The sequence below is a fragment of the Rhinopithecus bieti genome, unplaced genomic scaffold (genome assembly GCF_001698545.2).
Source record: "Rhinopithecus bieti isolate Rb0 unplaced genomic scaffold, ASM169854v2 scaffold_24256, whole genome shotgun sequence".
Lineage (NCBI taxonomy): Eukaryota > Metazoa > Chordata > Mammalia > Primates > Cercopithecidae > Rhinopithecus > Rhinopithecus bieti.
This window is the reverse complement of record NW_016811409.1, coordinates 641,902-654,502: the sequence shown is the minus strand read 5'-3', so window position 1 is coordinate 654,502 and position 12,601 is coordinate 641,902. Positions and strand designations below refer to the sequence as shown.

General features: G+C 32.9%; 1 protein-coding gene across 1 annotated transcript in view; it reads left to right on the top strand.

The window, feature by feature from the left end:
- The window catches only part of TMPRSS15 (transmembrane serine protease 15), a 142,816-nt gene that overhangs the window by 42,130 nt on the left and 88,085 nt on the right, over positions 1-12,601 (top strand). Inside the window, exons 7-9 of the mRNA XM_017893781.1 lie at positions 222-330; positions 5,906-6,012; positions 11,833-11,973. Coding sequence (XP_017749270.1) covers positions 222-330; positions 5,906-6,012; positions 11,833-11,973 — 357 coding nt within the window. The remainder of the gene's footprint in view (positions 1-221; positions 331-5,905; positions 6,013-11,832; positions 11,974-12,601) is intronic.

The following is a 12,601-nucleotide window of genomic DNA, read 5'->3' as shown; positions in this document are numbered from 1 at the left end:
TTATGCACATGTACCCTAGAACTTAAAGTATAATAATAATAAAAAAGAAAAATAAATAAATAAAAATGGCTAATAGGTTTTCAACATGAAATCTTATTATCATTTCAGTTTTATAAAATAGCCTTGTACAGATTCCACCATGAATATTCTGTGAAATGTTTTGCAGCCAATTTGAACCCCAAGATTGTTTTTGTCTAACATTAATTGGCATCGTTTTGCAGCCACAGTTTGTGATGGAAGATTTTTGTTGACTGGATCATCTGGGTCTTTCCAGGCTACTCATTATCCAAAACCTTCTGAATCAAGTGTTGTCTGCCAGTGGATCATACGGTAACACAAGATCTTATGTTTTCTATTCTTAAGTCATGAAGTGTTTTTCTGATGCAATGTCTTATTGTTTTCAGTACTTTTTTAAAGAATTATTGTTTTCATTAAGCATGAAGCAAAACCTCTCAACTGAAAACTGTACCAAAGATTATACTATCATTTTTAACCTTTTACAAAGGTATTCTGTCCTATGAACAATACTGTCTAATAAATGGGGTCATCTCATTGGGTTCTGAAGCAAGTTTATTTTTCTGTGGTACACATTGATCACGTGCTGCCAGGCAAACAACACACATGTATGGCTGTGTATCATGAGAAGCAGAATTTCACATCACCTGCGTTTGTCTATAAAATATGTTCTTTCTCATTTTGCCGCTGACTTTGTGGAACTCTCTAAAGGTGTGATTCAGTTACAGCAGATTAAGAGCAGGGAACAGCCTCTATGTATGTCTTTCTTGCTATATCTTGAATGACATTTGGATCAGTCACTATATATTTCACCTCCACATTCTTAATTCAATTAACCAATCATGATGATAATCAAAATAATCAGGCTGCTGATAGCTGATCTATCTTAATGTTTACCTAAGCATTTTCATAGACAAGGAACACCTTAAGTTCCTTCCGGATATTCCAAGGAAAAAAGAATTTGTACTCACGTAACTATAAGAGATCCTGAAATAAACTTATTTTAACTCTTAAAAGTAGGACTTCTTACAGCTTTAAATATGTTAACATGCAATGTAAGTCTCCAATGGAAACTTTCTTGTTAAAATGCTGAATATTTCCCCAACAGAACATGCAGAATAAATGCTCCATAGAATTCACTATGAAAAATTATATTCTAATTAGTTCATTTGTATTAATAGCTAGATGGGATTATGATTTACTGGTCTGACCTATAGTGTAATTTTAATCATTGTGATGACTCACTAGAAAACTACAGCAATCAATATAATAGCTGATTAAAGAAAGTTAAAAGTCAGAGCCTCAGGTTCTTGTCAAACAGTATGAAATGGCCCCACAAATAATCGCCCAGGTAGACATATCCCAGAGAGGAGATGTGAGAAAAAGATTGTTCTATACACACTTACTTGGCATTGTTCAAGGAAAGAAGAATATCCCTTTATTTTTCATTTCGATTTGGAGTGCAGCCCCTTGTGAGATGTGTGATATAACTAAAAACACAATTTCTTTTGTTTCGTGCTCTAGACAACATGCTATTGGTGTGTCAAAAATAAGACTAAAATTAGGCCGGGCGCAGTGGCTCATGCCTTTAATCCCAGCACTTTGGGAGGTCAAGGCGGGCGAATCACAAGGTCAGGAGATCGAGACCATCCTGGCTAACAAGGTGAAACCCCGTCTCTACTAAAAATACAAAAAAATTAGCCGGGCATGGTGGCGGCGCCTGTAGTCCCAGCTACTCGGGAGGCTGAGGCAGGAGAATGGTGGGAACCCGGGAGGCGGAGCTTGCAGTGAGCCGAGATCGCACCACTGCACTCCGGCCTGGGCGACAGCGCGAGACTCCGTCTCAAAAAAAAAAAGACTAAAATTAAAAATGGCAGTTCTAAGTAGTTCTTGACAATGGAAAAATTAACTAAGTTGGAGAATATTGTTTTCACCCTACATTTGTATGCGTTCATATATATATATATATATGGGGTTTTTTTTTAATACAGACACACACACACAATAGCTTCAGACTTAAAAGAAGCATTTATAAATGTCTATTAGCATTGTTCATTAGGAAAATAAAATATTAACTCTAACACTTATTTAAAATTTTGGTAGAAAGCTGTAGAAAATCTTAAATATCTTTCACTGAAAATGGAAAGAATAAATAAATGTAACTAATCTGCATAATTGGGTATAGAACTATTTTTTATGCAATCTTTGAAACTTTATTAATACCAAATAAAAATAATTTAATTGCTAAGTTTACTTCTTAATAAAGACCGGTCGCATTTAGAGGGTTTATGAGCAGAACGCACAATCAACTTTTGCTGTAATGATAATGTCCTTTACGCAAAAATTATCCTATATTAATTAAATATTTTATGGTCCTATTGTTTTAGTTTCTTTCCATTACTTAATTTTGAAACTATTTTAAGAAATCTGTGATTGGTAAATGGATTATTTTAAAATCTGAAGAACCTAAAATGTTCCCCCAAAACAAATAATATACTTCATGCTAAAATGATGATTGAGTCATATAAATAATCTATTTTTTCCTCAAAGCTTATTATTATATTAGTAATGCATTGTACCAAATAGTTGTTTTCTTTCCCAGTAGTGATCAGAATTGGAGTAAAGACAATTTTTCTATAAGGTTTAAGACCAATTAAATATAGGAGAAATGTTTAAGATGCAATTAAACTACATTTTGGGCAGGACCAGCTCATCCTTTGAATTACATTAAGACCACAGTTAGCATACAGCCAATAGTTAAGAATATAGTTATTGGAGACAGTTTGTGTGGGTTCAAATCTAACTGGTTCACATTAAGATCTTCAGATCAAAATCTTCACACATCATCAGATCAAGATGTGTGATCTCAGGCAAATGAGTAAACCTCTTTGACTCAAAATTTCTGTGTCTGTAGAATTCCACATCTCTAAATACTATGAAGTCATTATTAAATATGATAATGAATGTAAAGTGGTTAGCCACATATTAAATGCTCAATAAAAGTGGTCTATAAAAATATTAACTAATGACACAATAATACAAAGTATATAAATTAAATTTAAAGAAATTTAATTTAATCAAAAAATCAGAAGGTAACTGAAGTATCTAATATTATATAAACATCTGATTATGTTCTCCAATTAATCTTACTTTTATAAATCCCTGAGCTTTTATTGGAAGTGAGTTGAATATTCTGAATCAGAAGGAAGTGGAAAATCGTCTGCACTTTTTTGTCTCTTCTACCTCCAAATATCTATTTTGAGAAATCAGAGGACCTCTGAAAGCAAAGCGTCCTAAGGAGCTTCTCATGCATGTGTTCCTTAGACGCACAGCTTGAAAACATCAGATGAAAAAACTCTCACTGTATTCTTGTCCAGACACACCAGAACTTTAATTAAAAGGGGAGAAATCATCTCTCAAGTCTGCTTATTTCTTCCATCTCTGTCTTTTCCAGCTTGCCTGCAGATTCCCTAAAGGTCTCACCAGCAGGCTCACTCTCCTGGTCCTTAAACTGACGTAACAGAGGCAGAACTTAAACAGCTTCAAATGTAGCTTTACTTTCCTTCTCTGTCTAACCTGGGATGATCTTCTGCTCCCTCATCTTGATCCCCTCACCTCTGCCTGTGGTTACCAGACATGTCTTATAGTAGCCATGAGTATAGCATCTCTTGTATTTACCTATCATGCTTCAAGGGCCCTCAAACCTAAGCGCTCATCATAATCGCCCTTGGAGCTTCTCAAAATACACATTCCAGAATACACTCTGGGACTGCTGAATCTGATACTCAGGGCTGAAGTCCATAGGTTTGTGGTTTGGGTTTTTTTTGGTTGTTTTTTTTTAATAACCCACCACCATTCTAACTTTATCTCCCCTGCAGCAAACACAGGTCAGGTCCAAAAATCTGAGTTTCTGCTTAGTTGTCTTTTAATGCTGCCCTGCTAGTAGCTGCCATTTCACTAACACCAACCCCACTACTTGAAGACTAAACTTCAGCCCTGAAGTCCAGCCCACCTACCATAATTATAGTATGCTGTTTGATCAACCTGAGATCTTCCCACAAATGGACAGTTCTCAACAATGACTTTTAGACTTTCAAAAATTTACTAACTCTGTAAAGAATGTCCTTGATTGCCTTATTGGCCACATTACTACTGGTGGTGAACCTAAAAACCAATCTTGCCATGTCCCTGCCTGTAGGCCTTTATCACTCAGTGTCCTCCAGGACCAGAGTCAGAGGTCAGGTCACTTCTCAGGGCTCCTGCTTGGCCTTGGGAACTAAATCTCTTAAGTATTACCAGCCCTTTTAATCCTTTTGTGGGTCCATTTGCAGATGATCTAGCCAACCTCATGCCCAAGGAGGCTTAGACATTTTCACCCATACACACTTTTATTTCTTTCAGCCATCTCCCTTCCAAGGAGTTCAGAGAAACTTGGTACTTACAAAGCACTTGGAGGAGTTACTTACATTTCTGATTATAACACTTTAATAAGACAGTGGAGTTGTAAGTGGAGGTTTCACTAAGTCTCCTCTCTCTGAAACTATTATCTGAAAATGAAAATAGTTTAAATGTCAAATTTAAATTTTCTGATGAACCTGTCAAACTTTTCCTTCTATGCTCTTATACCAGCAGCTAGATACAATATTTTTTATATCAATAGCATGCAGTAGTTTCTACAAAGTATTAGATAATATAGGAATGAATGAATTAATCCCTGTCCTTGAGTCATATAAATTGTTAGGAAAGACATTTAAGTATGTAAATAACAATTTAACTGTCATACAATCAAGCTGTCACCTTGATGATATGAACAATGTGCATGAATTGGAAATTTTAACATAATTTAAATGTTCATACTACCCAAAGTGATGTACAGATTGAATGCAAGCCCTATAAAATACTGATGGCAGTTTTTACAGAAATAGAAAAAAAAAATCCAAAAATGTATATGGAATCACAACAAAACCTGAATAGCCAAAACAAACTTGAAAAAATAACAAACCTGGGGGGGCTCACACTTCCTGATTTCAAAATATATTACAAAGCTGTAGTAATCAAAACTGTAACGTACTGGCAAAAAGACAAATATGTAGACAGAAAGAATAGAAAGCCCACAATAAAGCCTCACATATATGATCAAATATCTTCCATGAGGGTGCTAAGACAACACAAAGGGAAAAGGATAGTCTTTTCCACAAATGACATTGAGAAGACCTGAAATGGTGCAGCTGCTATAGAGAACAGTGTGCAGGTTCCTAAAAAAATTAAAAATAGAATTCACATATGATCCAGCATTCCCAATTCTGAATATTTATCTCAATGAAATATCTCCACTCCCATGTTCATGTCAGCATTAGTTACAATAACCCAAAGATAAAAAGAACCTGAATGTCCATCATCTGATGATTGAACAAAGGAAATGAGATATATATATATATATATATATATATATGAATATTAGTCGTAAAGAAGGAAATCTTGTATATGATACAACATAGAAGAACCTTGAGAACATTGTACTAAGTGAAATAAGCCAGTCACAGAGAGAGAAATACTGCATGAATTCATTTACTTGAAGCATAGAAAGTAGTTAAACTCATGGAAATGAGAGGAGAATGGTGGTTGCCAAGGACTGGGAGGACTAAGCAATGGGGGAGTTGTCATTCACTGATACAGAGTTTCAGTCCTGCAAGTTAAAGAATTCTAGAGATCTGCTGTACATCATTGTGTTCATAATTGGCAATACTGCACTGTACACTTAAAAATTTAAGAGGGTAGATATCATATTATGTGGTGTTCACCGCAAGAAAACACATACAAATTCTAGAATGCATTAAGAAATATGACAACTGTTAAAAATGTGGTAATCTATTTTTTGCTTTTAATTTAGTGTAAACCAAGGACTTTCTATTAAACTGAGCTTCGATCATTTTAATATATATTATAGAGATACATTAAATATTTATGAAGGTGTAGGATCAAGCAAGATTTTAAGAGGTAAGTTGAAGCAAATATACAATTACTTATGAAAATGAAAATATGTGGGTAAATTTTGGAGTGGTATGTTTTCCCTTTGATTTTGAAGTGAATATGGACTTGAAACTTATAAAACTAAAAAAAAAAAAAACAATTGCTTCTCATTATAAAATTAGAAAATTAGTGCTCTACGTGTCTTCATAACAAAAGTTATGTTTTAACATTGTCCTCTTCTAATTAATATCTTAAAAATTATGTGAAACTTGTCAAATGATTATAATTATCTATTTAGTTACCATACATTGTTTAAATGTTAGTCCCTATTAATCAAATTCAGGCAGTCTCTGATAATTACTATTCTGTTTTCTCTGCATTGCATAGGTTATAAACCCACAAAGGTTCTGCATTTTTTATGTTCATCCTGCTCCTTGTTCTCCTGCAGGCTAATACTAATAAAGTAGCTAAAACATTGTCTAGCCAAGGAGGTAGGCTAAGTAAATGATAGATGTGGATGGATGGTATTGTGACTATATAACCATTTATCGTTACACATGGACGGGGCTGGAAGTTGAAAAGAGGGCAGGGAGTGAGTGCCCTAGTAATATACATCTGCTCATGCCCCTTTGTTCTCCCTGTCCCCAAAATGCACAGACCTATTCACAGTAACCAATGAAATTAGGGGCAAAATTCCAGGAGGAAATAAGTGAGGATGAGGTAGAGAATGTGGAAACGAAGCCGAGGGAATAACTAGTTTTCCTCGCCTGTTGGAGAAATAGTTAAGTGTGGAGCTAAGATAAGGTTGGTGACAAGTGTGATTAAATTTTACATAATAACTTTGTTTTAAGAACCTCGCCTCTCAAATTGTATTTGTGGGTAATGAAAAGTGAATCCTATTGAATAATTTTTTACAGATTTAATGATTTGAGAAATATGTAAGCATATGCTAATAATATCTCATTTTTATTAGGTATTGATGTGTGATACTCTACTGAATAATCAATGTGCATTTTCTTATTTAATATTTTCAATAAACCTGCAAAATATTTTTTACAGAAGAGTAAAATGAGGTCTAATATATTAAATTACCATAAGTTCACAGTGTTGGAGGCAGAAATCAAATCCCAAACTCTCTGACCTGAAACCTATTATTCTTTGTGCTTTAAAAGCCCAAGTACACATATCATAATGAGTGTATATAAAACATATGAACTCATGGTAAGTCACATTTACTCTTAAAAAAAGTGGGCCAACCATTTCATAATCTATTTCTATAGCTGATAAATGCAGTTTTTAAAAATTATTATCAACATAAATATTCACATAGGTGGACAAATAGGCTACTTCATATAAACATTACCAAAGACTAATGTGGCATTAATAAACTTTACCATATATTTTCACTTACACTGTGTAAAGGAGTGTTGTCAGCACTTTGAGTTGACTCAATAAATGCTCTTCCAAACCAATTATGTAGGTACTATTATCATCCCTACTATACAGAAGATAAAATCAAAATTTGTAGAAGTTGGGGGCTGAATAAGTGGTAGGCATAAGATATTCTCATGTTTCTTAGCTCTTCAAATACCATGGTTTGTCTAAATATTATTTTCACATGATTAGGGTATCAGCAATTTGTGAATAAATTTTAAAACATTTAGCCATAGTGATGTGACTAATGGGCAATTAATTGTCATAAGAATGTAATGAGAAACTGAATATCCAAGCAGAAAACATCTATGAATGTGTAGTTACATTATAACAGGTAGTTGCTTAATTTTAAGGTATTCAGAATAATAATTTATTTTAAAGTTTTGAAAATTAAATATTTTACTTACAATCTAAAAATGTGAGAAACTGTATTGGGTGTTAAATTTTCAAATTAAAAATTCTAACTTTGTCGAAGAAAACTAATAATATCTTACCACTGGTATCTAGCACAAAGTCTGGGGTATTGCAAAAACTCAAGGTTTATCTGAATTTACACCAACTGGGATATATGTCTATCATATGGTGTTATAGTATATAATCAATGGAGACAAGTAGTATTTCCCGTAACTGTAAAGTTAATTTGTATGGAAATAATACTTTCATTCTCAAGTCACAAGCTCATCTTTCCCTAAATGTTTTAGCAATTTCTTTATGTGAAATGTGCTTACAAGGTTTGCTTTCATTAAATTCCAATTCAAAATATATAATCTCAAATGCTGTTATTATTTGTACAATATTGGAAATATATAAATTTTTTACTTAGGGTAAGTGGGATTATATAGAGACGACATAAGGAATTATCTTCGTAAAATAGTTGTTATATACCTGATTGGGGCAAATCAGCATAAACAAACCCTAAAGGCATTTTTTCCATCATTTTAACCTACAGTTGCGATGCAAAAGTTCTTTAACTGCTAAAAAGTGTCAGGGAAATGTAGACATACATAATGTGATAGTGCAGTCTTCAAATAATCATGAAAATTGAAGTAAATCAAAATGGAGTGCTGGGAAAGTTATTTCAAAAGTGTTTTCTTTAAGTTGCAATGATGAAGGTATAATATTAAATTCAATGGTTATAATAATTATAAATACTTCGTGTGAAAGGAGTAGAAGATGGTGAGTGAGTTTACTTAATTTAGTGTTCAGAAAAATCTATAAATGTTTTTATGTATCTTCAAAGAAAGACAACAAAAATGCCTGGGTTAGCACACTGAAAACAGTTTCAAAATGCTTAGCCCAGGAATTGTGTTTCTGAGTGCATAGTTGTTATGCCATTCTTTGTATTTCAAGTGCTTAGCTGGTATTCCATTCCCACAGGACTGCTGACAATATATTTCTAATACTGTAGCTTAACATTGTATAAGGCCATGCTTATCCTGAGGCACATAGAAGTGTGAATAGCTATAGCCAAAGTTATGTCATAAACATAGTGTATATTCCTGAATTGTCAACTTATCCTACAACAAAAATAATAACACTGCATACATGGAATTAAAATATATAGGCAAATATTATTCAAAGTAAAGCATTTTCAATACATTTTATGCTTTTATTAGGATACTTTAATGTATACTCAGAAGTACCCATTAACTCACTTCTGTTGACAGGGGTACATTATGTGGAAAAATTTATTTTAGCAAGCACTAGGTTTGCTTAAGTCATCCCTTCCAGACATTATCAAAGATTCCCCAGTCATAGTGCCTGGCAAAATTAAAGATTCCTTCTTCAGTACCCCCATAGCATTTTCCCCTTATATAATAATTTTATGGTTATTTTTAATAACTCACCAATATAAATTATTCTAATAGAGGAAACTGGTTACTTCTTTTCTATGTCATCAGCACTTGACCCCAGACTAAATTCATAGTGGGCACTCACTAAGATGTGTTGAAAATATTAGAAATTCTTTTATAATAAAGATGGTACTCTAGTTGCCGCATCTTCACTCTTATAAATTGGATAATATAAGTAGTTTGAACTAGGTCTGTTGAATCATATTCTATAGAAAGTTGGTCTTCCCTGTCCATTGCCCTCTTTCCAAATTCCCCACATCTGTATCATATTTCTCTCTTCTTTCCCAAAACCTGTTCACCAGAGCCTTTGCTATTAGTAGACAAATGATGAGTTAATTCACATTTAAGAGTGACTGCTTGATCAGTCTATGCAAATTAACATCCGTAAAAGTTTTGGATTTTTAATAGAAGATGTTGGATTTTCTTAAGGCATGTCTAAAAATTTATTTTTTCAGTTATGATATACTAGGAAAAAAGGCATCCTTTAAAAGATATTAGGTAATTGTTTGTATTCTTTCAACACAAACCCTGTCTCTTTTATGTAGGCAAATTCTATTACTCTGTTTACTCACATCTTGATATATGCCCTCAAATATTGATTTAAAATCTCCTATGCTTTGGTACAATGACAGAGGTACAGAAAGCATTAAGTCATAATCTCCCCCTTTTCAAGGTTTACAACCTAGTTGGTGAGATGGAGAAGCAAAAGATAGAATTCACTGAGCATTTAGTGTATACCAGTCACTGTCTTACATGAGAATTACTTTTACTCCTTATCACAAATCTTCATGGAAAAAAGTTGTTACACTACAGAAGAAAGGCACAGACAAGTCTAGTAAGACACGGAACCAAGACTCAATCAAATACTGATGCTGGAGCCCCTGCTCTTAACCACTACCCTCCACTACTCCCTGGATTTATAAGATACATGGCTTTCACTGGATCTGTAGTCCTGGGACTCTTATTAGACAAAGACACTTTAAGACTATCTGATGAAAGTTTTATAAAATCTCTACAGACACATATTCTACACCATTTTAGGAGGTTTGCATGTATCTCTGAAGCAGGTTAATGGAACTCAAGGTAAGCTCCTGGACTTTTTAGACTAGCACAATTCTGTTAGATATCATGAGAATCCAACACACTATGAAATCCAACACACTAAGGGTGTGGTTGAACCACCAGCCACACTCAAAGCCAGCCGGAAGCCATTGTCCAAGAGAATTCCATTGCCATGGAATAAAAAGCAAAAAGGAGGCATATAGATTTAAAGTTTCTAGAATGTTCACATCCCTTAAGTGACTAACACTTATGAACACCAAAGGTTTTCAATATGAGAAGTATTTAAATTACACAGGTGTGCATGCTGCCATGATGACAGTCTAAATAATAGTTCTTCATGAAAAAGCATTGAATTCATGACACATATTTTGGGGAAAAACACTAAGATGTGAATCAATGCTTGTTCATGAGGTTCTTTCTATTAGATCATATTGAAATTACATTGTATGTATCACATTGTTTCCTAATTACTACATAATCACAGGATATCTAATCATTCATAAAAATGTCTCTTTTCAGAACTCAATGTTAAATAACTCACTGTTATTTATGTTAATGGATGGATTGTTTGTTAACAATCCATTGTTTGTTAACACTTTTTTTTATTATCACCTCCACTAAGAAACCATTTCAGGCCTTGTTTTTTTCTAACTACCCCTCGTGAAAGTCTAATATTTCATATATACTATATTCTGTGGATCTGTTCATGGACTGTGGGTATATCAGAGCTTTACTCAATTGAAAATTAAAACTGTTTTTCTCCCTCAGAACCAATTTTCACCCCCCTAGGGGCAAGATCACCCCCTTTGAAAATGTATGTGATGTACATTTTCATAAAAGCAAATTTTATAGAACAATGATTTTGTAAAGCATCATATGAAAACTTTTAATAACCCAAGTACCATACTAACTCTTGACAATCAGAAATGAAAAAAAAAAATCCCCTAAGTAGTTTATACTCAAGACAGACAAATGTTACAATCAATATAAAATGCTGTAGAAACAATCTTAAGTCACATGGTATTATTTTGAAATCTTACAGTTACAAGGGTAAAGAACCAAAGAATACTCTTTTGTTTCTATTATTTTACCCAGATTAAGCCCTTGTGAGTGTGACACAGTAAATACCTGATGAAGCTAAGTTGACTTTAATTTTTAAAACTGCTCAACTGGTGTTTCTTAGATGAACTTTGTCAGTAAATGAATGCATCTTTTCTATGTATATATAATGTATAAACCTAACAATTAAAAATTTAAAGTACCTTTTTTATCAAACCATAAATATGTAAAATAATTTGAGGCTTTCTAATGTTTGAGAGAAGAGATATTTCAGTTAAAATAAATGTAAGACTAATGCTTTTAGTTAACTCAGTGGTATCAGATAGATATTTGGATAGATAAACTGATAAACTGATAGTTCAGTAGATGGACTGATGGATGGATAGATAGATGAACAGATAGATATATACATATAACAGTTGTTTATTTTATTTTGCAGCTTCTATTTGGGAAACTAATCCTGGCACAATAAGAATTTTTTCCAACCAAGTTACTGCCACTTTTCTTATAGAATCTGATGAAAGTGATTATGTTGGCTTTGATGTAACATATACTGCATTTAACAGCAGTGAGCTTAATAGTAAGTATTATTTATTTTTCAGCTTTTAATTTTAGATGCTTTAATGTTATAATGGAATTTTAAAGGTAGCAGAATCTAAAATTTTCATGACGTAAGTTTTATAATGAGTATCTTGTATGTGCATCTTTCTCTTCTTAGAACTCAAAAGAAATGAGATATTGGAAAATGATTTACATTTTCAAAGGAATCAAATAACCAATTTGAGAAAACTTATAAATCACTGTAAAATCAAATTAAAATTTTATTTGCTGCAAGCATTGCAAGTTACAAAATACTAGCATAAAACTATTTCAGAGAAAATTCTACATAAACTTAATTTGGATCAAGCTATTAAATTTAGTAACAGGAGAGAGAAAAATATGGAACAAAGTTTTTGTGGGTGAACCAATGGAGACAAACTGTAAAACTTAAAAAATGAGAAACTTATATTTGCTAATACCCTGACAGAGTATAGGAAATGTATTAATTTAACACAGTTGGCAATAAAAAGCTGTTTTAAAAAAACTAAATAGAATGCAACAGAGTTAAGATTAACAAAAAAAATGATTTTGTACATACCACTGAAGTATAAGCTATATAAGGTTAGATTATTTTCAGAGATGCTTTTTTTTTTTTTTTTTTTTTTTTT